The sequence below is a fragment of the Micromonas commoda genome, chromosome 3 (genome assembly GCF_000090985.2).
Source record: "Micromonas commoda chromosome 3, complete sequence".
Lineage (NCBI taxonomy): Eukaryota > Viridiplantae > Chlorophyta > Mamiellophyceae > Mamiellales > Mamiellaceae > Micromonas > Micromonas commoda.
In genome coordinates, this window is record NC_013040.1 from 17,984 (window position 1) to 40,540 (window position 22,557).

Here is a 22,557-nt window from a genome sequence, read left to right on the forward strand (position 1 = left end):
CACGCGCATATATCCTTGAGAAGGTCGCCCTCGTCGGAGCCGTCGAAGCAGTATCGGCATAGCGCCTCGTCCTCCTCGTCCTCCTCGTCCTTCTCCATTCTCACGCGCAAAACCGTGAGGGTCGACAGCGCGCGCGGGAGCACTGCGTCTTCCGAGGGTTTCTCTTCTGCCGAGGCTGACGAGGCAGATATTTTGGCGCCCCTTGTTATTTTTTTTTCCTTCCCGCTGGGCTCGGGGCGCCCACACAGTTGAACGCGCGAAGGCGGGTTCACGATGACGGTGGGCCACATATGCCCCGACGCGACGGATGACATCACACATCGCGCATATGCCAGAGTTGGCCTGCTCGGCAACCCCAGCGACGGATACTTCGGCAAGTGCATCTCGGTCTCGGTTCAAAACTTCTTCGCGGAGGTGACGTTGACCCCAAATCAGCAGATGTTCAGCTCACGCGTGACCATCGAGCCCGGACCGAGCGACTCGACCGTGTTCGAGAGCCTCGAAACGTTGGCGGTAACAACGGCCAAGAGCGGCTACTACGGCGGCGTGCGCCTGCTGCGCGCCCTGTGCTTCAAGTTCCAGGAGTACTGCGCCGAGAGGGGATACGACCTCGCCGAGCGCGGCTTCACGCTTGAGTACGAGTCCAACATCCCAACACAGGCGGGTCTGAGCGGTTCCAGCGCCATCATCGTCGCCGGACTGAAGTGCCTCATGCAGCACTACAGCGTCTATATTCCACTGGAGGAACAACCCGCGCTCGTGCTGTCTTGCGAGCACGACCTGGGTATCAACGCGGGGCTTCAGGACAGGGTGATCCAGTGCTACGAGGGCGTCGTGTACATGGACTTCTCAAACGAGGAGATGGTTCGAACCCAGGGCAAGGGGGTGTACACACGACTGCCCGAGACGTGCCTTCCGCCCCTACACATAGTCTACGACGATAACCCCAGCGACAGCGGCAAGGTGCACGCCGACGTCAAGCAGCGATGGGAACGAGGCGACGCGGACGTCAGGTCGAAGATGTCCAGAATCGCGGAGCTCGCCGAGCGCGGGTACAAGGTTCTGTCGTCGATTGGCACAGATAAGCAGACGGGCGAGCCCATGATCGAGCTCGGAATGCTGATGAACGCCAATTTCAACCTGAGGAAGGAGATGTTCGGCGCCGAGGCTCTGGGCGCCAGGAACGTTGAGATGATTGACACCGCGCGAGGGACGGGGTCCTTTGCCAAGTTCACCGGCAGCGGCGGCGCAGCCGTGGTGCTGTGCCCCACGAATAGCGAGGAGGAGCGAGAGGCGATGTACGCGGACTGCGAGGCGAAGGGGTTTAAGGTGTGTCCGCTCGTGGTGAATCCAGGGAAACCATCGGGAGGTGCCGCGTAGACTAGCCACTACGAAGGTAGTAGGGTAGACTTTGCACCCGTCTGAGGGGGGCTCCCCTCGTGGCACTAGTGCTACCGTTATTTTGGCGCGCCCGAACCAAAAAGCGAAAATCCCCCCTTCCGCCCTCGTCACAACACTGGGAGCTCGGAGCCCTCCGCGTGGGCGCGAGTCAGTCCGGAAGCAATCCTAGCGATGTTTCAGATATCCAGGCTCGAAGATGCGAACGTCAAGATCCTCCCCGAGAACCTCGGTAAGCCTCGGCTGGAGGCAATCACTCAGGAGATCGAGTCGCTGTACATAGACAAAGTCATCAAGGACCTCGGCCTGGTAATCACGCTGTACGAAATCGTCAGCATCGAGGGTGGGACGGTGTACCCTGGCGAGGGAAGCGCGCACTTCAAGGTGGAGTTTCGCGTGGTTGTCTTCCGTCCGTTCGTCGGCGAGATCATAGAGGGCACGCTGAAGAAGGCGGACAAGACGGGGTTGTACGTCGACATAGGGTTTTTTAGCGACATCTTCGTCCCCGAGCACCTTATGCAGGAGCCCTCGGTGTTCGATGAGGACGAGCAACTGTGGGTGTGGATGTACGAGGACGCGAAGATGTTCATGGACCTAGAGGAGCCGGTCAGGATCCGCATTCAGGGGATTAAGTTCCCGGACCAGCCGAGGACGTCAGACGAGCTGGTGGGGAGGACCGCGCTCGAAGGGGCGACGCCGGATGGGACTTTCGCGCCGATGGTGGTCATGGCCGACATCAACGCGGATGGGTTGGGTCTCATCTCGTGGTGGAAGCAGTGAGGAGATGCGGCAGCCGCGGGATCGGGATCACCGTTAACGTAGACGGGCTCGCGTGTAATCCACTGTTGTTGTATCATCGTCAAGATGCTTTTCCTGAGAAGACTGCTATTAAGGAGGGCTCCTACTATATCGATACGGGTCTCTCTAAGCGTCATCCACCTTCTCTCGCTCCGCTTTCATCGCCGCGGCCTGCTCCTGCTGCCTCTTGATCATGTCCATCGCCGAGGATAGCATCTCGTTCTTCTTGCCCTTGCCGAGGCTTGGCAGCGACTGCATCAGCCGAAGCTCCGCGCGAACGCTCCCCTCCTCGCCCATAGTCTCATGGTCCCAGACCAGCTCCTCGTGCTCGGCGTCTGTCGCCACCGGAAATACCGCGGTTGGGTCAGTGCCACGAGGCGGTCCTCGCTGAACTCGCACGCCGAACTCAAGCTTCTCATCGGCGCACACCGGGAGTAGCTTCAGATGCTTCACCTTGGCGAACTTCACCAGCATCCGCCTACGCTCCGCCACCACTACGTCGAGATCCCCGCCAGCCTCGATCGACACGTCGCCCAATGGCAGCCAGTTACCGAGGCTGGAAATTTTGGACCCGGATCCATCCGTGTTCGGCCCCTTCATGCCCAACATGGCGCCGATATTGGCGCTGGAGTACTCTCCCTCGTCGACGGATTTCTTTTCGGCGTCGGAGTCGGCGGCGGGTGCGGCTGCCCCGGACCCGTCGACCCTGAGCTTACGGACGAACAGGAAATACTCCTCCTTGGGTTCCTCCTTTGAAAACACGGAGTTCAGCGGTCCATCCTCCGCGCTCTGCTTCGCCTTGGTCTGCTTCTCCATCTTATCCTTGTTCTTCTCCTTCGCGTACGGGTCGTCGGCGCCTCGACGGTACTTGGCGCCCTTGCCCTTGCCCGCGCGAACCGTCACCGCCGCACGACGCGAGCCGGCGCCCGCGGGACGATGAGGAGAAGCGTGGAGCGGCGCCGTGATCGAGATACGCGACATCATGGTCGAAACGTGCGCCATGGTTGGTTGCTTCGCCGAGAACTGTGACAACTACCTGACGGTGGACCTAGAACCTGAAGATTTTAGCGGCGGTTCCACCAGTCGCTCCTCGCGCGCGACCGAACCCCGCGAGAGGGTTCGAGTCGACGTTTCGCGAGACATGAAAAGGCTCAGGGTGTTCGACGGCTCCTCGTTCGAGGGACCGTCTCCTCGGAGCGCAAAGTTCAAGCGTCGCATCGCCAGGTATTTCCCAGGAAGCGCGACCGCCGCCGACGAGAGATTGGACGCGGAAGCGAGAGGGGTGAAGGAGGTCAGGGAGGCTCCCGCGAGCATTGAGGTTGTGGAAGAGCCAGATGAACCTCCCTTCGCCGAAGCAGCCACGAACGATGAGCCCGACGAGAAACCCAACGCGGCCAAGACCGGTGATGAGGTCGAGCCTGTCCCGTACAGCTCCCTCGCCGCTCTCGACGAGGGGATGGCGAGGATCATGAAGAGCAACCGCAAGCGATCGAGGGACGCGCAGACGCTGCTCAAGCGCGCTGTTAAGACCAAGGAGATTAAATTCTTCAACCGTATCATCAAAGATTTCGGCAACGACAAGCAGATGGGATTCGCCGAGGAGGCCTTCCGGCGCATCGGTGACGCGGGCCTGTCGCCCACGGTGTACAGCTACACGAACCTTCTCAACGCGTGCGTTCGCGTCGGCGAGCTGGACAGGGCGAGGAAGGTTTGGGACGACATGATCGCCGCCGGCGTGGATCCTAACGAAGTTACGTACACCGTGCTCGTCAAGGGTCTCGCGCAGGACGGGCTCCTCGCCGAGGCGGCTCGGACCGTGCGCGACATGACCGCTCAGTCCCGCGCCGGCGTCGAGGGCGTCGCTCCAAACGTTCGGACCTTCTCCACGCTCCTTCGAAACTGCGTCCGGCACGCGGATCCCGGCGTCGCTGACGAGTGCATCGCCGCCATGAGAGATGCGGACGTCAAACCTGACGTGGCGTCGTTCGAGTACCTTCTCAAGGCTCGGTGCGCGGCGATGGATGCGAAAGGAGCGTGGGCGGTTGTTGACGACATGGACCGGGAGTATCTCGAGGTTCCGCCCCAGGCGCACGCCGCGCTCGCGACCGTGTCGAGTTTGACGGGTGATGTAGAGAAGGCGAGATCGGCGTGCGAGGCTGCGCGCCAGGCGGTGAAGGACAACGGTGCGGGGACGGTTGAGGATGACGGCGCAGGCGAGTTGTTTGGGTCCAGAGGTGGGTACGGCAGCGACAGCGACGAGCCAAAGGCAGCAAACGAACAAGTCAAAGGTCGCAAGAAAGACAAAAGGCATTCGCAGCAGCAGCAGCAGCAGCAGCAGCAGGAAGAAGCGAGCAAGAGCGTGCAGCAGTTCCTCAAGTTACGCAACAGCGACGCGCTACGTCAAGTTGAAGAGGTTGAGAAGTTCCTCGCCTTGGGCGATGATTTTGTCAAGGAGGTCGCTGCGGTTGTCAATCGAGGACCGGAAAGCGAGTCGTCACCTGTGCTGATAGTGGAGGGTGCTGCAAATGTGAAGAAGCCTCTCTGTTTCAAAGAAGTCTTCGGGAATGACCTACCAGTGCGCTTGGAGGTTTGTAGCGGACACGGTGACTGGGTCACGGAGCGAGCGCAGAGGGACGAGGGTAAGGCTAACTGGCTTGCGTTGGAGATGCGTCGAAACAGGATCAGGATGACCTGGGCAAAGGCCGTGCGTCGAAGGCTGGATAACGTTGCCTTGCTGTGCGGCATGGCCCACGAGATGATGGGCGCGCACGTGCCAAGCGGTTCACTGACGGAGGTGTATGTCAACTACCCAGATCCCCCTGAGTGGGTGGGTAGTTCGCAGTGCCTTGTCGACCAAGCGTTTCTTCGCGACGCGCACCGGTCTCTGAAACCAGGTGTTGGTCACCTCACGCTCGTCACCGACGACCCAAACTACGCCATGAGAATGTGCAGAGAACTGAGTAAGGTTCTAAGGCTATTCAAGCCCACGGAACACGGGGGGAAGCCGTTTAAGAGCGGGGTACCTGAGGGATACGGAGGATCCTACTTTGACGAAATGTGGAAAAATGGCCGGCAAAACGATAGATACTACATCCGGTACAAGCGTGTCTGATAGATTGTTATAGTGCAAATGTCCTCTAGCTAACACTTAGCGTTCTACGGGTTGTCTACATCCGCGGTCTCGTAATCGAAGTAGTCCAGCCGCATGGTTCGTCGCCACGACGCCAGCAGCTTGTTATCGTCTGGCCTGAGTCCAACAACCGACGGCCGAGATCTCATGGCGTCAATCCATCGACTTAGCGAGCCACTCGGACCCATTTCCCTCAGCTCCACGCCCTGGAACTCCCTCATGGCGAGCTCATAACGCTCTGCGAACGGCCAAAGCGCCAAGTCCGCGAGAGTGACCTCGGCACCCATCAGATATGGACCACCGTTCCCGTTGATTTCGATGATGCGTTCGATTCTCTCACACTCCACTGCCATCCTGTCCGCTTGCCTAGGACCCGGGGCGCCCCTCCTGAATCCCCATCCGCCGCCGACGAACTGAAGCCCCGCACTGATAAATGAGCCATCGAATGAATCGATCAGCGTTTGCATCTCTTCCTTTCTACCATCCGGGGTCAATCTCGCTGCTCCCTCAAACACGTCGTCGAGGAAGTAATTCAGCTCCAGTGACTCCGTCTTGACCTCGCCGTCGAGCTGTATCGCCGGCACCAGCCCACGTCGGTTCAGGTCCAGGTACCATCGTGGTTTATTTGACAGGTCGATATGCTCGCGTTTATGAGGTATCGCCTTCTCCGCCAGACACAGGCTCACCCTGTGCGCGTAGGGACAAAGCGAGTGCGTGTAGAAGGTCAGGTTCCGATCGGCAGTTGCCATGTTAACCACCGGTCTGGGACCGAGGAGGCGAGGGACCGAGGTTTTGGCGCCTCGGAGGGCAGTCACGCCCTGATGGCGATATGGAGAAAGGTGAATCGAGGACGACGTCGAGCTCGACGCAATCATCGCCCTGTATGGTGCGGCCGAGTGTGAGGTCGGCGCAGCCCAAGAATTTGGATAGCGTTTAAGGGTGCCCACACAACAGAAAAAGTGCGCTGCAAATCTTCCCAGGCTTTCACATCGAGGGTGTCACTGTCCGATGAGGGCAGCCGCCAAGACGCTCGCACATGCATTTACTAGCTCGCGTTGGGTCGCCAAGCGCTCACAACGCGTGCACAACATAGTCCGGGCGACTTCATCGACGACCGCCCCTTCACCCCTTCTTCGTCGAAACCCACGCGAAAGACCAGCCGATGGACCTACATACAGCTTCGACCTCGGTTCTGCAAGGGTCGCGCAGCTCCGCTTCCTCGCTTTTCACGGCTGCGGTACGAGGTATACGGTGCTGTATCGCGAATGCGACAAAGTCGAGGAGCAACCGAAGGGTGGTGTCGGGCGAAGAGGGCGGAACCGTGCGGCGAAAGAGGTGAGCGACGACATCGGCTTTGACGCCGGTGAACTCGAGTCCACGGGAGAGGGAGATGGGCCGGGTTGGCGTGTGCGCCTCGCGAACTCGCAAGAAATCACTCTTAATGCGCTCAAGGAGATAACACCTCGAGATATGGCCCTCGCGGCGCTCTTCGATGACGACCTTGGCGATGCGCGTCTATACCGAAGAGGCGAGGAAAGATGGCTCGCATCGACGGCTGCACCAAAGTGGCCAGAAGAACTCCTCGCCTCCCTGGACGAGCGCGGCGTAGGCGTGCACGGTGCTAACGCGGTGACATGCGTGGACGGGTCGTACTTCCTGGAGCTCATGGAGCTGAGCGCGTTCCCCACACCGGTGATTTTCCCCCACGGGGCATGGCGGCTCCCGGGTGTCGGTCCAACTGTCCAAGGCAACTTCCGAAACCTTGCCTCAGCCGCCATCGGAGTGGACGCGATAGACGCTCTCAGTGCGATCGTAAATAACGGTGCGGGACCCGACGCGATCGGTCGACTCACTGGCGAGCTGCCGGGCAGGGGACGCATCCAGCTTGGGGTAGATGGGGGAAGAGCAGGCGTTGGGTCTGCGCATGCCGCGGTTACGGAAAATGAGGTCACCGTGACATTCGCTGAGGGGTCCCTGGGTCTCGGCTTCGCTCCTTTGGACTGGGAGCGACAGTTTGGTGCGCAAGTGTGGGATGTCGATGATGATTCGGCCGCAGCGGAGGCTGGCGTGGTGCCTGGCATGGTGTTCACGCACATCCGAGGAGAAAGCGTGGATGGTTGGACATTCAGTGAGATCGACAGAGAATTTGACGGGCCGAGGCCGCTGGAAGTAAAGTTCAACACCAAAGTGCCCGGAGCGGAGAGGCTTTACGCGGTGGAGATGATCGCGGAGGAGGTGACCGAGGCGTTGTTACGGCGGAAAGATCCGGAGATGGAAACTTTCGATTTCGAGGAGCCTGGAGCTGTGTTTGAGGAATCGACCGCTGCCGTTATTTGGCGGGAGGAACCTTCCACGATATTTTTCGGTGACGCCGGGTCCACCACCGTGGTTCACCACGACATCATTGGTCAGGTCGAGCTCTGTCACGTGCTCTCGGGATCCAAACTTCTGGCTGCTGCACCATGGGGAAAATCGAGTGAGGAGCTGTTGCGCAAGGCAGGCGCACGGGGTTTGTTGTCAGATGGTAAAGACGATGGCGAAGCAGAGGAAGGCGTTGTTTTGAGCGCACCGGTGCATAGGTCTCTCACCTCTGATGAGATTGCGCTCTTGAAGCACGATGATCTCGCCGTGGTACTCGCAAGGCCGGGTGACTGCGTCGCTTTCTCATCCATTTGTGCGCACTTTGCGACAAACGGAGCAAACGAGCCTTGCGCAGCTGTCTTCCATGGCATCTTAACCCCAGCTTCTACGCACGTGCTCGCGTCGCATCCAGAGCGACTCGATCCTTTTTCAGACGAGGAGATTGACGAGGATGGCTTCGACGGGCACCTGACGGGTAGAGCCGTGCTTGAGGAGCTTATTCCAGCCGGCAAGGATGTCATCACCGATTATTCCGCGGTGGACAAGATTGACAGCGCGATGGCAAAGGAGAGCGGGGAGAAGGGATGGAGGATGAACCGAAAGATGCGGGGGAAGGCTGGTGATGCGGCGGTGAAGCGAAGGTTTGCCGAGGCTGTCCTGAACATGGATTCAGCTCGTGATGTGAGCAAAGCTCCAAAAATGTGGACCGGCACTTCCAGGACTGTCTTCTATGTAGAACCTGTTATCAAATAGGGCAATTGCAGTCCTAGTAATAGTCGGACCCGCGAAGCCCCCGCGGCTCGTTTAACCTCCCATGACGGTCGACTGGAAAGCTTCCCTCTGCTCGACCTGCTCCATGTACCTGACCACGTTGGGGAACGCCTTGATGTCCATACGAAAGAACAGCTGTCCGTACTTGATGTACGAAGCAACCGCGACGTCAGCCACGGAGAGCTCCGAGCCCAGGAGCCACGCCTTATCTGCCAGGATCGCGTCTACTGGCCCGAACAAGTTTTCCAGGTTGCACTTGCCCCTGCTCGCCTCAAGCGCCGGCCACATGGTGGCGTTCGCCCAGATGACCCACGCGGCGGCCTCGCCCCTCGCCTCGGGGGTTGGCAAAGAGCCAGCAAGGTCAGCAAGGTACAGCATGATGGCTCCAGACTCGAAGATCCCGGTGCCGTCCGCAGCCTTGCACGCTGGAATCTTGCCGAAAGGATGCACGTCGCGGTATTCGGGCGAGGACATGATCGCGCGGTTGAGGTTCACGCTCTTGATGTCCTGACCGAGCTCGAGCGCAAGCCATTCCACGATCTGCGTGCGGCTTCCGGGAGAACCGTAGATGGAAGGTGGATCCCCGGCTGCGCGAACAGAGACGGCGGATCCCCGGCGGTTGGGCTTCATGGTGGGCGATGCGACGCGCGCAGATACCAGCGCGCGGGGCGCGAGGAGTGACTGGGACATTGTTATCGCCTGTCGGAACGTGGATAACGATTGTGATGACGTTGCAACGCGCTTTTGTGCTTTTGGCGATGGCGAAGCGTGACAGACCGAAGCGCCCCGCCGGGCGGGGGAGCGTCCGGACAGTCCGACTTCGCCATGGCGCACAAGTATCCCATGATTAGCATGAACGAGGCGGTGGATAGGGTTATCAGCCGCGCTCATCCACTTCCCCAAGAATCTGTCGCGTTCGTCGATGCCGTCGGCCGCGTCGTGGCCGAGGATTTCGTCGCTCCTCGTCCGCACCCGCCGTTTGCCGCGTCAGTCATGGACGGGTACGCCGTGCGTAGTGCGGACTGCCCCGGCGTAATGACTCTCATAGGCGCGTCTCGGGCGGGTGCACCCATGCGAGGCTCCGGGAACACTTCCATCCAACCCGGACAGTGCGCGTACATCACCACCGGGGCACCGCTCCCCCCGGGCGCCGACGCCGTGGTCCCATCCGAGGAATGCCGAGTGGACGGCGGCACGGTCTCGATCGACGCTAATGTTGACGCCGGCAAGTGGGTTCGACCCGTCGGATTCGACATCAAGGCTGGGGAGACGCTGGTGCCCGCCGGATCGCTGGTGGGTGCGCACGAGGTTGGCATCGTAGCGGCGGCGGGCGGCGGTGAGATTTGCGTCCACCGGAAACCGAAGCTCGCGCTGCTCTCCACCGGCGACGAGCTCGCGGAGGCTGGAGAGGTGGAGCCCGACGCTTCGTCCGGCAGGATATACGATGCCAACCGCCCGATGCTCGCGGCGCTGGCCAAGACATCCGGCGTGGACGACGTTCTGGACCTCGGTCGAGCGGTGGATGATCCCGGCGCCCTCGCGTCGCTCGTGGCTAGGGCGCACGCGGAGGGATGCGACGTGCTCGTCACGTCCGGGGGGGTGTCCGAGGGGGACAGGGATTACCTCAAGGAGGTTTTGCTCGGAGAGCACGGAGGTGGCATCGAAGGTGAGGTGCACTTCGGGAGGGTGATGATGAAACCGGGGAAGCCGCTGACTTTCGCCGAGGTGCAATCGAAAACAGACTGCGGCGGGAACAAGATGCTCGTTTTCGCCCTGCCCGGGAATCCGGTCAGCGCAGCGGTGACCTTCCACCTTGTCGTTGTGCCGACTTTACGGCGGATGATGGGTTGGCGCGATCCGAGGCTGCGGCGGGTCCACGTGGTCGTCTCTTCAGATTTGAAGCTCGACCCGGAGAGACCGGAGTACCATCGCGCGACGCTGGACTGGCAAGAGCAGTTAACAACGACAACCCTTGGAGCATTCACACCCGGAGCATCGGCGGACGACGTGAAGAGTACACGTCATCTACCAGCAGCGCACAGCACGGGCAAGCAAGTGAGCTCGAGGCTGACTAGCATGAGGGGCGCGGAGGTGCTCATGGAGCTTCCAAGGGGTCCCGGGATGGTGGCAAAGGGGACAGTGGTTTCAGCGCTCGTCATCGGAAACTTATCTTCAGCGAGCGTGCAGCTCCCGGCTATCTCGCCGGAGGTGGTGCGATGAGCATGAAGTAATGGTGCGAGTATATAGACTAGGCTATGTCATCTTTGTTATTTTAGGCAAGGGTTGTAGAATATCAAAATTCAATGTCCTCTGATCCTGTAGAGTCCCTGTCGTCGTCGGCGTCCTCTTCATCGGAAGAGGATAAGAAGTCGAAAGCGTCCTCAGCTTGCAAGCGCAGTTCAGCGAGCCGATCACAATATTCACTTCTTAGCTTCCGACGGCCTTCATTGAATATCTCCAACTGTTCAACCTTGTAATCAACGATGTCATCGCGACGGCGCCGGTCGCCATCGTTGTTGTCGTACATCTCCAACATGTGATCCAACGCCAATGCCGGTGACACATCCTTTTCGATCATCGCACGAATATGCAACATGCTGAGCCAACGATATGGGTTCTGAGAACTCGGACCTTTGGAATTTGCGCGCAAATACTGAAGTATTTCACGTCGAGTCGGTTCGTCAACACGCAAGGCTACGTACTGAATTGCCTCAAAGAGGTAGTTGCCGCCATTGCACGGGAAGTAAGATTGACCGTCATCGTCAATCTCCGACGTCAAATCGAGCATCTCATAGAACATGGTGTACATTATCTGAGTGGCATCCTCCTCTGTCTTGCACAGAACCCGCACCGTTTCGAGCGCCGTGACAATCTCTGGAATCCAATCGCTCTCGTTTAAGCAAAGGATGATGTCTCGCAGATGATTTTGCTTTAGGCGATACCGGTGTTCATACAAAGTCTGAACAAACCTGTCTCCTGTTTCCTGAACTAAGACTTCTTTCATCTGCTCCATGAAGCGATCCAAATGGGGTTCAGCCTCGTCGCCGAGCAAGCCGAACGCAGTTATCGCCTGGTCACGAGTTTTCATGTAATTAGGGCGGTCAAGTACATCGGCGATCACATGTGCATCAGGCCTCAGGTCTGTGAGCTCTCTGCGCACAAGCTCATTTATCGCCCAGAGCAGTTCAGGGCCTCGGTCAAATGGGACGAGACGGACCAGTCTGTCCATGATCAGGTTGCCATCGAATTGCACTTCGGTGTCAAGCAGACAACACACGAGATTCACACCAGCTTCAATATGGTCCCATACGTCAGCGTCACGTCCTGCTTCTTCGTCATGAACATAGTCATCAGGGAGTGTAATTGCTTCATACAACCAGGAGAGATTTCTTGCCGCGACGGTTGGAAATGCGCGCACAAGTTCGAGTTTTTTATCTCCTGAGCTGCCCAGTAACGCTTGAAGCAAAGCATCATGCAGGCCATCAGGCTCCCACCCATTTTTCACAACTTTTTGCATGGCCAGGAGGGCATCCGTGATGTTGATAACGACGCTGAAGTTTTCTTGCATGGTTTTAACGTAAGTTGCGTACCTCCCCCCCGGCGAAAGGTATTTTTCTCGAATACCTATGAACGCGTTTTGTACGCCAAACTCAAAAAGAAGATAGCCTTGCACCTCATCAAACTCGATAGAGAGCAAGGGTAGCAGACTGCGCAAATGGACGCTCGCCTCCCGCGGAAATTCCAGGAAGACGGCACGGATAACCAAAGAGTACGCCACCAGATTGTCTATGTCCACTTCGACAGCTTCGCGGGTTGCGAAGGACTCTGAAGGATCGACATGGGACGGTGACCCGATGAAGTCATGAAATCGATGAAGCCATAGGTTGTTCAAAGACTGCATGATGTTGTTCAGCCGTCTCGAGGCTCGGTCGATAATGTCACCGAGGCGAGGCACCAACGCTTCACCGATACGCCTCACGGTCTGCCTCAAATCCATGTGTAGAACGAGCCTCGCGTCTACGTCTGCGTCGTTTCGATCGACAGGACCGATGCAGGTAATCGCAGCATTTATAGGATCTCCATCGGAACACATCAGATGCATCTCACGCACACGTGTGACGAAAACCTTGAGCCACGCTTCTATCATTTGTTCCGCGTGGCTATTCCACGATAGCTTGAAGGCAAACATCCAGATGTTGCCAAGATCTGCAACGGATGTCGCAAGAAACGTGTCGTCTTCTTCAGTCTCTGCGGTTCTCGCCAAAACCCGGACAAAGTCGGAGATGTGGTGCTGGACTACAGATTCGATGTCTTTCGCAGCCAACATTTTCGCGATTGCAAAAGCGTCACCTCCTCTGAGGATCGACGCCACCGCGGGGGCGTATCCCAGCATTGAGCGCCACTCCTTGCACACCAACGCGGCGTTTCTCAAATCACTCGGTGAGCACGATGACTTCATGGCGTCCCCAAGGAGCGTCATCATGTCTTTCCCCGCGTACTCCATCTCCCAGGCAGAACCAGAACGATACGCTGGGGAGGATATACACTTGGAAGGAACATCAGCTAGCTCGGGCATCGTCTTCAAGGTCGCAAAGTGGCTCAGGCGTCTCGACCTCCTTATGTGGTGATTAGTTTTTCCTCTCGCTTGCGGCCGTCGCAGCCACGCCCACAATCTTTGAAGATACCCCGCGGGCGGTTGGTTTCCGACAGATCCATCCCCCGCGCCGTTTTGCTGGCCCTTCATCTCGCCGGTTGCGGACCGTTTGCGGTTTACATCGATGGCGGCAACGCCATCGGTCACACGGTGCCGAGCGGATCGGGTTTTCATGCGTCGCGCCGGGAAGTGTGTAAGCCGCTTCGCCGTGGACCGAGTCGCTCTTCGCTTCGCAGAAACAGCCACTCTTCAAATTTGAACCATCCAACAGAAGGGTGCCCACTCAACACAAGATCTGTTGACCGCACCGGACTCACTCCGGTTCCGCGCGCGACATGTGGATCCGTCCGGCGATTCTCGGCGCGCAACCCAGCGGTAGGGGCGGGTGCGCCTCCGCGACGGTCGGGGACATGTGCCTGTTCATCGGAGGCACCGATCGATCGCCGCGGGCGTTCGACGAGGTCTGGATCCTAAAAATGGCTCCCGAATCCACCGACGGCGTGTCCTCCTCCGACTGGCGATGGATCAGGAAGAGCACCACTGTGCGGGGCGGGGGAACGCTTCCCGCGCGGACGGGTGCGACCGCCACCGCGGTTGGGCGCAAGGTGTACGTCTTCGGGGGACAGGAACCTTCGCGGGGCACGTGCTTCAACGACGTCGTGGTGCTGGACTGCGACTCGTGGGAGTGGTCGAGGCTCGAGATCTCGGGCCCGAGCCCGCCCCCGCGGAACTCGCACGTCGCGTGCGTGGTCAACGGCGGCAGGTTGCTGGTGGTGTACGGCGGCTCGTCGCCGGAGGTTGGCCCCATGTCGGACGTCTACCTGCTGGACCTGGAGGAGGGCGCGGAGCGGTGGATCCGGCCGAAGGTGACCGGCCAGGCACCCGAGCCGAGGGAGATGCACGCGGCGTGCGTGCTGCCAAACACGCCGGGCGACGGGGACTGGAACGGAGACAGGGAGATCATCGTCGTCGGCGGCAGAGGCGGCGCGTCCGTGCTGAGCGATGCGGTGGTTCTGGACGCCCAGAGGCTCGAGTGGGTGAGGCGCGGGGATGTCGGCGTCGCGGTTTGCGCGCACACGGCGGTTCCGTGGCGGTTGGGTCGATCGGGCGCCGCGCTCCTGTTTGGCGGTTTCGGGGGCGCCGCGCTCAGGGGTAACGACACGGTCACCGTGGACGGAACCACGCTCAAGACGATCGTTAAGGGGGTATCCAGCGAGGACGTGGCGTTCGCGCCGGAGCCGAGGTTCGCGCATTCGTCGTGTCTCGTGCCGGGGGGCGGGATGCTCGTGTTCGCCGGGGTGACGCCCGAGGCGGATCTCGGCGACGTCGCCGTGTGGGTTCCCGACGAGCGGGCTTCCGGGGTGGTGCCGGCTTGCGATTTGGATTGATTTGGATTGATCGATGCTCCGTTCGTTGACTAGCTAGCTAGACTTTGTTGTCATTGATACTACGAATGCTTCCTAAAGGCTACGGCGGCACCACCCGTTCGTCTCTGTCAGTAAAGAACCTCTCCTGTACCTCATGGTGCCGCTCGTAATTTGAACCAACCGTCATGTTCGACACCAACGCCCGCTCGTCGTAATCCGTCCCACCCACGGCGTTCTCCATCCCCGGTCCCGCCGCCGCGCTGAACCCCCCCGCGTTGAAATACCCTATGCTTTTATCCGTGAGCTGCACCACCCGCTCCACGCTCGCCTTGTCCTCTATGCTCAGCGTCGTAAAGTTAACCAGCCCAAAGTCCTCCACCAGCTCGCACAGGCCCTTGGTCAGCTTCCCGTACTTCTTTCGCATCATCGTCTGCCCCGGCGACGGTGCCGTGCCGATTGCATCCTGGTTCCCGTCCAGTATCCTGTCCGCCAGGTACTCGAGGTTCATGACGTCGGCGTAGTACTCAAGGTTGAAATCCAGCTCGCCGTACTTGTCCATGAGGTCCACCTTGGAGAGGACGTTGACATGCGGGGTTTCGAGGTGGAGCATGGAGGACAGGGACAGCATGAGCGCGGCTATGTACTTGGCGGGGTCCGCGCACAGGTGGCTGTCGATGAGGTGCACGGTGCATAGCCTCAGGTTCCATTCTGGTCCCGTGATGGCAGCCACTACCTCCCTCAGGGCATCGTGCATGTTGAAGAGCTCAACCTGGCCCGGGAGGTCGAAGAGCACGTACTTGCCCTCGGCCACGAGGGGGGTGACCCTCTCCTTTAGCCAGTCGAGATTCTTACTCACGTATTCTATGCAGTACACCATCGCGCCGTTCGGCCCCAGGTTGAACTCCCGCTGCGCCTCCTCGAGGGTGATGAGCTCCTCGACGGAGACGGCGCACTCGTAGGGCGGATCGTGGTTGGCGGGATCCAGGTTGATGACCGCGCATGGCCGACCAGTGAGCTGGAAAAAGTGCTGGATCCCGTTGCAGTACGTCGTCTTACCACTACCCGGAGGGCCGATGACCAGCTGACCGAAACCCATCGCGGCGAGTGCCGTGAGGGTGCGCCGTCGGACTCTGCCTTCGTTGACCTAAGGGTAGCTCCTAGAACTCGATTTCGGTCGTCAGCCGCCAGACGAAACGGGCGGCGTGGCACGCGAGTCGCGTCTCCGACCTCCGCCGAGATGACAGAGCTCGCAGTTGATCGTTCGCTTTTGGTGCGTTCCGTCTCCCTTCTTCGACCGATACCGCACACCCGTGCCCCCTTCGAAACGAACTGCCACTAACAGGTGCCTACTCGTGGGGAATCTTCGACGCAGGACGAGAACTTCGGCGGGTACCGTCTGGCGAGGGACCTCCTCATCGAGGACCGGACCGAGGCGCACGTCCTAGAAACACCAGCGATGGACTCGTCAGCGGCGATGGGCAAGACTCTTGGACGCATCGCACACCTGGCCGCTTCGAGACGTAACCAGCTCTTCGACCTCGGAATTCAGCGCCCCGATCCCGGGCACGACGACTGCTTCGCCTTCGCATCCGAAGGCGGAGTATTCCACGCCGTGGACGTACCCCGCAACATCGACGAGCCCATCAAGGTCAGTCCCATCAACTCGATTCCCATCGTCGCCACGGAGGATCCCGCGGAAGGTCCACGCATGGGCCCGTCCATCGCGCGGGCGGCGAACTCGAACACGTTCGCCTTGTCCACGGGCGGCGGCGACCTGTCCGTGACGTCGGAGGGTGGCGCGGTGCGCGGGTGCGAGCCGCCGACGTTCGGTGAGGATGGCGGGCGTAGACCGTTCGTCATCGAGTCGGTCACGCATAGGCCGGGATCGATGGCACTTCTCGTGTGGGCCGTATCAACCGGCGCGGGGGCCGCGGTGGAGCTCTTTCGCCTGACCGTCGAGGAAAGTCCAGACTCGAAAGCATGGACTCCGACGGGGGCCGCTGTGAAAGTGGCTGAGGGAACGTCGCCGCCTCTGTGGTGTAAGGTGGCGACATCATCGTCGGTCGACGAGGTTTTTGTGGTCGCCATGGAGACGGTCGAGGGGAGGAGCGTGAAAGCCAAAAGCGGTGAGCCCGTGCAGGAGTGGTTGCCGCAGGATGACGAAGAAGCGGAGGAGTGGATAGGCAACCCTGGATCCGCAATGGTGCCAAGTGATGGGAGGGGTATGGCAGCGTGGAAGGCGTTCAACGCCGAGGGCGACAGCGAAGACGAGGATGACGACGCGCCGCGAAACCCGTTTGACGCAGACCTAGAGGACGGACCTCTCCATGTGTTGATGGTGTCAGCCTGGTCCGACGAGGTAAAGACGACCGCACGCATGCCCAGGAACAAACCATGCGCCATCGTGCACGGCGGAGCACATATCGGTGTGAGTCACGGGGTGCACTGCCTGACCGTGTCGGTCGAAGCGGACGGGTCGGCGAGGCATGTCTCCACCAACCAGGCGCTCTCTTACGTCGCCAAGGGCAAACCCAACAGGAAGTTCGTCTTGGCCACCCCTGACGGAACCTGCGCGGCGGTGGTGGAGACTAAGCGATCCAGCTTCGTGTACAGGACCCCCGCGCCGGCGCCGAATCCTCCCAAGAGCGGTCTGCATCAGATATTCGACCTCACGGAGAAGGTTGGATCGAAGCTTCGGGGTCTCCCCGCGGGGGGTGTCGCCCGCCAAAATTCCGCCGAGGCGCCCGTGCTCGGTGCCAGGCTGGTTTGTGAGAGCGATGACGGTAAGGGACGCGCGAGGCTAGTGATCCTCACCGAGGGCTTAATAGCGACGCAGGGTGTGAGGGCAATCACGAAAGAGTGAGGTAGCGAACAACTGCCATCCGACAACAATATCTAACAAACTCACTTCTTCGTCTTCCCCCGCACCAAGTTCTTGACCAGATTCTGAGGCGAGTTGACGTGCGGCAGACCCTTGAAGTCGTTCTCCGCGATCGCTTTGGAGAACACCTCCGCCGCGCGCTCAGCCCTGGTGCATAGCGCCTCCACGCCCTCCACGAGCGCGGACAGCCCCTCCTGCTGCATCGCCAGCTTCCTCTCCGCCTCCTCGACAGCCTTCGCGAGCTCCTCGGCGGTACCACCCTCGCCGTTCTCAGCCGCCAGCTCCGCGGCGATGAGAGCCTCGACCGCCTTATTCACCTCCTCCACGTCCTTCCTCATCTGCTCCATGGAGGCCTCGTCATCTGCCGACGCTCCCGCGAGCGCCTCCTGCTCGAGCGCATCCCACTGCGCCTTCTCATCCTCCAGCTGCGACAAAACCGCGGCCATGGCCTCGTGCTTGGCATCCTTCAGATCGGCGCCCGCGTCGCCGTCGTTCGCGAACTTGATCTCCCCGCGCACGATCATCTCCTCCACCTTGAGCTGGAACTCGCTGAGGGCGTCCTCGAGCGACTTGGCAGCCTCGGCGCCCGCCTCGGGGCCAAGCTCCTCGACGAGGCGCTCGCGCTCGCGCTTCATCTCCAGCTCGCAAATCTCCTCTATGAGCATCTGCAGCCTCTCGCTCTCGGGGAGGTCCTCGGGGATATTCTCGTGGAGGGTCCAGGCCGGATCGTCCGGGGCGAAGACCGTGGCGGGGTCCAAGGAGCGGAGCCTCTCCACCTCGGAAAGGATTTCTTCGTCCCCACCCGTGGATCTTCGGCCCAACGCCGCGAAGTTGGAACCCGGGCCGGCACCGGCAGCCTTCGTGTCCTTGTTCTTCCTTCGCTTGTACTTGAATCCGTCCTCGACAACGACCTCCTTGCCCGTCCTCGCCATGCCTCGAGTCGCGCGCGGCTCCGAGGCCAGCTGCGCCTGTCGTCGCGGGGGAGCGGGAAAGCGGATCAGTCTGATGTTCAAATATTTTTGCCAAAAACGCGGGGAGAGGTGGCGCCGTGCGGGGTCCCAGCGCGGACGAAAGGTCCACGCAACCGTCGCGGGCGAGTGTTGGCGCGCACCTGACGCGTGGAGTTCACGTTGACCGGCTCCAGGGGAACCTGGGGCGCGGGGGTCTTGGACCCAAAAATGGACCTGCGGGTGGGCGGGGAGGGGCGTTCTGTGAGTGAGCGGGGACAACTTTTTTCGCGCGCTTCGTCGAGGGGAGGGGCCCAGACGGAGGGTAAACAGGTCGCGGCAAGATATTCGGGCACTTACTTGCGCCTATCGGCACCTTTACCCTTCGCCATCTTCCTCGCGCGAGCCCGTGAGCCAACGAGGCGCGACAGAAGTGTGCCTATCTCCGCTGGCTCCCACGGTCCATTTTGAACGGGAGCCAAGTTTTCTTCAGAGTGTACAGGTTCTGGGCCTTCTTTCTGACGATCCCACTGCGCGGCCACGCCCGAGGCACGATGGCCGACCAGGCAGGCCAGAAGAAGCCGTACGACTACCAGGAGCGGTACCGTCACGTCCGCCAAAAGCCTCTTTCGGTGTATTCCGTGGAGGTTAAGGGCGATGAGCGCACCCGCCCCGGCCTGTTCGCCAGGGTGCTCGATCCGGTGTACAGGGCTTCCACCCTGGACGAGCTCCGCGTGCGATGCGTGGAGGCCAACGCGGTGCTGAACAGCTACGACATCTTCGACCGGGTAGATATCGAGATGGACGCGGGCCCCAGGGAGCATCCCGATAGCGCCAAGGTGACCGTCGAGGTGTCCGAGAAGAAGAAGCTCAACCTCAAGGGCGGCGCGTACGTATCGCAGCAAGGCGAGGGTTCGATGGAGGTTAGCGTCGGGCTGAACAACGCGCTCGGGTACGCGGAGAAGCTGGACGTCGAGTTCATCAAGGGCCACGAGCGATCAAACTCGTGCACACTGGCGTGGAATCAGCCGCGGGTCGGTAACGTGGACGTGGACGTCGTCACGCGTGCGTTCCAGCAGGTGTCGTGCTCCAAGAGGCTCTCCTCGTTTGACGAGACGGCGCGAGGTATCTCCGTCACCGCGGTGGGCGGCGGACCCGCCACCGTGGACTACTCGCTCGTGTGGAGGGAGATCGCGGATCCAACGCGTCTCGCGTCCAAGTCGATCAGGCAACAGCTCGGTCACTCGCTCAAGTCGTCGGTCTCGTACACCTACCAGGTTGACGAGCGCGACAGGCCGGTTCGACCGGGGGCGGGGTACCTGGCGAGGGTCCGGAGCGAGCTCGCCGGAGTGGGCTGGGACCCGCAGATGACCAGGTTTCTCAAGCACGAGGCGGAGGTCCAGGCGGCGCACACGCCCGCGGAGGGCGTCACCTTCTTCGCGAGCGCAAAGTTGGGAGCCATGATGCCGCTGGGTCAGAACGCCAAGGACCCGGAGAAGGGAACGTGCATCGCCGACAGGTTCTTCCTCGGCGGCGTCGGGTCTCTCAGGGGTTTCGAACCTCACGGCGCGGGGCCCAGCGACGAGCGAAGGCCGCCGCCCACCAAGGCTGCGGCGAGCGGAGAGAACCTCATCACCCGCGACGCGCTCGGCGGAGACGTGCTGGCGCAGCTGTTTGCTTCCTACCAGCTGGAACCCGAGTGGAGCAAGTTGCGGGACATCGGCGTCTACGGACACTTCTTCGTCAACGCGGGGACGCTGATGCCGTGGATCACGGGCGAGCGCAAGAGGGTGAGCGGGAGGGAGCTCGCAGACTCGTTCAGGGCATCCGTCGGTGTGGGCCTGGTGTTCCCGCTGCCCGTGGGGAACATAGAGGTCAACTACTGTCACACTCTGCGCAGCCGACCGGGCGATCGGGTCAAGAACGGCCTCCAGATAGGTCTAGCCACCGCCTTGGCGTGACCTACGTTGTAAATCGCTTTCAAATTACAAGTTCTCGTGCTTCACGTTTGTCTCTCTTCCCTTCGCTTGAGGGCGTCGAGACTTTTGGTGGTTCCGCGTTGGCGTTCTTTGTTGTTCACATCGCCGCGATGAGCTCCTCGGCCATTGTCTTCTCCTCCTTGAGCTCAGCGGCCGTGGCGTCCATGAGCGACCTGCTCCGGTCGTCGATGGCCAGGCCCTGCACGATGCTCCACTTGCCCCCGGCGCACGTCACGGGGAACGAGTACATCAGCCCGGCCTCTACGCCGTACCCGGCGTCGCCGCCCGGGGAGATGACGCCCATGGAGGTCCACGTTCCCTCCGGCGTGCCGTGGACCCAGTCCCTGACGTGGTCGCACACGGACGACGCCGCGGAGAGGGCGGAGGAGAATTTCCTGGCGGCGATGATCGCGGCGCCGCGCTGCTGCACGGTCGTGACGAACTCTCCGTTGAGGTACTCGTCGTCGTTGACCAGCTCGCGCACCGACTTGCCCCCCGCGGTGGCGTGGTTGACATCCGGGTACTGGGTAGACGAGTGGTTGCCCCAGATGATGCAGTTCTTGACGTCGGAGACGGGCACGCCGGTGCGCTCGGATACCTGACCGAGCGCGCGGTTATGGTCCAGGCGGGTCAGGCAGGTGACGTTCTCCTTGGGGATCTTGGGCGCATAGTTGGACAGGATCAGCGCGTTGGTGTTGGCGGGGTTGGCCACGACCACAACCTTGACGTCGGGGCTGGCGTGCTCCTGCAGGGCGGACGCCTGGCCCTTGTAGATGGCGACGTTCTTGGCCATAACATCCTTACGCTCCATTCCGGGACCGCGGGGGAACCCTCCGACCATGACCGCGACGTCGACGCCCTTGCAAGCCTCCTCGAGGTTCACGGTGGCGACGATCTTCTTCACCAGCGGGTAGGCCGCATCGACGAGCTCCATGGCGACACCCTTGAGCGCGGTCTCGGCAGGAGCAATGTCCAGGAGGTGGAGGATGATGGGCGTATCGGGGCCGAGCATAGCGCCACGGCATACCTGAGGGGCGAGCGCGTAGCCAATCTGGCCAGCGGCGCCCGTGATCATCACGGTGACAGGAGACACCATGTGGCGTTGGTGCGATCGATTGTGGTACCCCTCGTCGCGACGTTTCGTGAGTTGACAGGTCGAAATCTCACCTCCAGAACACAGGGCCCCCCGGCACGGAGACTGGGTGAAGATGAACGGCGGAAACTCGGAACTTCCTACGGTGAGTCTCGCATCTTTCATCGGAGAATGCGGCGGGTGCGTCGTGGGTGACGAACCCACCCCCGAGCAGCGCCTCACCGCCGGGCAAATCGACGCAGTCTTCAGACGCCACGGCTTTCTTTACCTGACGGACTTTGGCGTCTCCGAGGAGGATGTCAGGGTCGTTTTCAACAACATGAAGCGTCTCTTCGCGCTCAATGACGAGGAGAAGGCCAAGTTGAGCAAGTTCGACCCGAGGACGAACACGGGTTTCAGCAAGTTTGCCACCGAGGCTCTGAACACCCTCAGGCCCCCTGACCTTAAGGAGAGCTTCAACATCCGGTCGAGGAAGCACTACACAAACGATTACACAGGCACTCCCGAGGGCTTTGGAGACGTCGCCGAGTCATTCTGGGATAAGTTGGAGGAGGCATCCAGGAGGCTGTTCATAGCGTGCGCGCTCGCCATGAAGCTGCCGAGGGAGGACATGAGGTTCTTCGAGCGAACGTTCCGACGCTTCGACTTCTCCACGCTGCGGATGCTTCACTTCCCACCGGTGGAGGATTTCTCCCCGGACAAGCTCACGAGGGATGGCGACGCGCTGAGGATCGGCGAGCACACCGACTTTGGGATGGTCACGCTGCTCTTCCACGACGCCGAGAGCGCGGGCGAGGGGCTGCAGGTGAAAAAAGCCGATGCCGGGGCTGGGAACGATGCGAGCGGCGTGGCCGGCACAAACACCGGCTGGATCGATGCCATCAGCCGTGGCGGCGCGACGGCCATCGTGAACACCGGCGCTCTCATCGCGAGGTGGACGAACGACGAGTGGAGGGCCACGGCTCACAGGGTGGTGGTTCCCAACGATGCGGCCGCGGGAAGGGATAGGTATTCACTCGCCTTCTTTCTGGATCCCGACAAGGACGAGGTCATCGAGACGCACCCGCGGTTCAGCGACGCCGTTGACAAGTACAAGCCGATAACCAGCGGCGGGTTCGTCCAGATGAAGATCGAGGAAATGTTGAAGGTGCAGGGAAAGGCGACCTAACATATTAGGT

At 60.7% G+C, this 22,557-nt stretch overlaps 16 protein-coding genes across 16 annotated transcripts; 9 read left to right on the forward strand and 7 right to left on the reverse strand.

Moving 5' to 3' along the window:
• Positions 1-273: 273 nt before the first annotated feature.
• Positions 274-1,380, forward strand: MICPUN_79463 (GHMP kinase; the record flags this gene model as incomplete). Its single annotated transcript, XM_002500283.1, has 1 exon — positions 274-1,380. One exon carries the CDS (start codon positions 274-276, stop codon positions 1,378-1,380), a length of 1,107 nt encoding a protein of 368 aa, XP_002500329.1.
• A 192-nt stretch (positions 1,381-1,572) lies between these two features.
• Positions 1,573-2,178, forward strand: MICPUN_79748 (predicted protein; the record flags this gene model as incomplete). Its single annotated transcript, XM_002500284.1, has 1 exon — positions 1,573-2,178. The coding sequence occupies one exon, from the start codon at positions 1,573-1,575 to the stop codon at positions 2,176-2,178; it is 606 nt and encodes a 201-aa protein (XP_002500330.1).
• A 144-nt stretch (positions 2,179-2,322) lies between these two features.
• On the reverse strand, positions 2,323-3,198 carry MICPUN_56580 (predicted protein; the record flags this gene model as incomplete). Its single annotated transcript, XM_002500729.1, has 1 exon — positions 2,323-3,198. One exon carries the CDS (start codon positions 3,196-3,198, stop codon positions 2,323-2,325), a length of 876 nt encoding a protein of 291 aa, XP_002500775.1.
• On the forward strand, positions 3,179-5,311 carry MICPUN_99225 (predicted protein; the record flags this gene model as incomplete). The annotated part of the gene is made up of 1 exon (XM_002500285.1): positions 3,179-5,311. One exon carries the CDS (start codon positions 3,179-3,181, stop codon positions 5,306-5,308), a length of 2,130 nt encoding a protein of 709 aa, XP_002500331.1. The 3' UTR covers positions 5,309-5,311.
• MICPUN_107846 (predicted protein) lies at positions 5,305-6,194 on the reverse strand. Its single transcript, XM_002500730.1, has one exon. The coding sequence runs from the start codon at positions 6,073-6,075 to the stop codon at positions 5,353-5,355; it is 723 nt and encodes a 240-aa protein (XP_002500776.1). The 5' UTR covers positions 6,076-6,194; the 3' UTR covers positions 5,305-5,352.
• A 140-nt stretch (positions 6,195-6,334) lies between these two features.
• On the forward strand, positions 6,335-8,440 carry MICPUN_56583 (hypothetical protein; the record flags this gene model as incomplete). The annotated part of the gene is made up of 1 exon (XM_002500286.1): positions 6,335-8,440. One exon carries the CDS (start codon positions 6,335-6,337, stop codon positions 8,438-8,440), a length of 2,106 nt encoding a protein of 701 aa, XP_002500332.1.
• MICPUN_107847 (predicted protein) lies at positions 8,416-9,170 on the reverse strand. Its single transcript, XM_002500731.1, has one exon. It carries the CDS (start codon positions 9,086-9,088, stop codon positions 8,492-8,494), a length of 597 nt encoding a protein of 198 aa, XP_002500777.1. The 5' UTR covers positions 9,089-9,170; the 3' UTR covers positions 8,416-8,491.
• A 131-nt stretch (positions 9,171-9,301) lies between these two features.
• Positions 9,302-10,678, forward strand: CNX1E (molybdenum cofactor biosynthesis protein CNX1E; the record flags this gene model as incomplete). The annotated part of the gene is made up of 2 exons (XM_002500287.1): positions 9,302-10,413; positions 10,474-10,678. The coding sequence occupies 2 exons, from the start codon at positions 9,302-9,304 to the stop codon at positions 10,676-10,678; spliced, it is 1,317 nt and encodes a 438-aa protein (XP_002500333.1).
• A 73-nt stretch (positions 10,679-10,751) lies between these two features.
• Positions 10,752-13,202, reverse strand: MICPUN_56586 (predicted protein; the record flags this gene model as incomplete). Its single annotated transcript, XM_002500732.1, has 1 exon — positions 10,752-13,202. The coding sequence occupies one exon, from the start codon at positions 13,200-13,202 to the stop codon at positions 10,752-10,754; it is 2,451 nt and encodes an 816-aa protein (XP_002500778.1).
• Positions 13,203-13,442: 240 nt separating this feature from the next.
• On the forward strand, positions 13,443-14,574 carry MICPUN_107848 (predicted protein). Its single transcript, XM_002500288.1, has one exon. It carries the CDS (start codon positions 13,448-13,450, stop codon positions 14,498-14,500), a length of 1,053 nt encoding a protein of 350 aa, XP_002500334.1. The 5' UTR covers positions 13,443-13,447; the 3' UTR covers positions 14,501-14,574.
• On the reverse strand, positions 14,528-15,593 carry MICPUN_107849 (predicted protein). Its single transcript, XM_002500733.1, has one exon. It carries the CDS (start codon positions 15,573-15,575, stop codon positions 14,580-14,582), a length of 996 nt encoding a protein of 331 aa, XP_002500779.1. The 5' UTR covers positions 15,576-15,593; the 3' UTR covers positions 14,528-14,579.
• Positions 15,594-15,716: 123 nt separating this feature from the next.
• MICPUN_56589 (predicted protein) lies at positions 15,717-17,286 on the forward strand (the record flags this gene model as incomplete). The annotated part of the gene is made up of 3 exons (XM_002500289.1): positions 15,717-15,749; positions 15,822-17,247; positions 17,279-17,286. 3 exons carry the CDS (start codon positions 15,717-15,719, stop codon positions 17,281-17,283), a joined length of 1,464 nt encoding a protein of 487 aa, XP_002500335.1. The 3' UTR covers positions 17,284-17,286.
• A 97-nt stretch (positions 17,287-17,383) lies between these two features.
• On the reverse strand, positions 17,384-18,699 carry MICPUN_56590 (predicted protein; the record flags this gene model as incomplete). The annotated part of the gene is made up of 3 exons (XM_002500734.1): positions 17,384-18,328; positions 18,472-18,544; positions 18,668-18,699. The coding sequence occupies 3 exons, from the start codon at positions 18,697-18,699 to the stop codon at positions 17,384-17,386; spliced, it is 1,050 nt and encodes a 349-aa protein (XP_002500780.1).
• A 162-nt stretch (positions 18,700-18,861) lies between these two features.
• On the forward strand, positions 18,862-20,268 carry MICPUN_56591 (predicted protein; the record flags this gene model as incomplete). Its single annotated transcript, XM_002500290.1, has 1 exon — positions 18,862-20,268. The coding sequence occupies one exon, from the start codon at positions 18,862-18,864 to the stop codon at positions 20,266-20,268; it is 1,407 nt and encodes a 468-aa protein (XP_002500336.1).
• A 115-nt stretch (positions 20,269-20,383) lies between these two features.
• MICPUN_99233 (cytosolic malate dehydrogenase) lies at positions 20,384-21,382 on the reverse strand (the record flags this gene model as incomplete). The annotated part of the gene is made up of 1 exon (XM_002500735.1): positions 20,384-21,382. The coding sequence occupies one exon, from the start codon at positions 21,380-21,382 to the stop codon at positions 20,384-20,386; it is 999 nt and encodes a 332-aa protein (XP_002500781.1).
• A 112-nt stretch (positions 21,383-21,494) lies between these two features.
• MICPUN_79568 (predicted protein) lies at positions 21,495-22,547 on the forward strand (the record flags this gene model as incomplete). Its single annotated transcript, XM_002500291.1, has 1 exon — positions 21,495-22,547. One exon carries the CDS (start codon positions 21,495-21,497, stop codon positions 22,545-22,547), a length of 1,053 nt encoding a protein of 350 aa, XP_002500337.1.
• Between the last annotated feature and the right edge of the window lie 10 nt (positions 22,548-22,557).

Bases quoted from the DNA above. Each gene is read 5' to 3' on its own strand.
- MICPUN_107846 (XM_002500730.1), bottom strand. From the start codon at position 6,075: ATGGCAACTGCCGATCGGAACCTGACCTTCTACACGCACTCGCTTTGT.
- MICPUN_107847 (XM_002500731.1), bottom strand. From the start codon at position 9,088: ATGAAGCCCAACCGCCGGGGATCCGCCGTCTCTGTTCGCGCAGCCGGG.
- MICPUN_107848 (XM_002500288.1), top strand. From the start codon at position 13,448: ATGTGGATCCGTCCGGCGATTCTCGGCGCGCAACCCAGCGGTAGGGGC.
- MICPUN_107849 (XM_002500733.1), bottom strand. From the start codon at position 15,575: ATGGGTTTCGGTCAGCTGGTCATCGGCCCTCCGGGTAGTGGTAAGACG.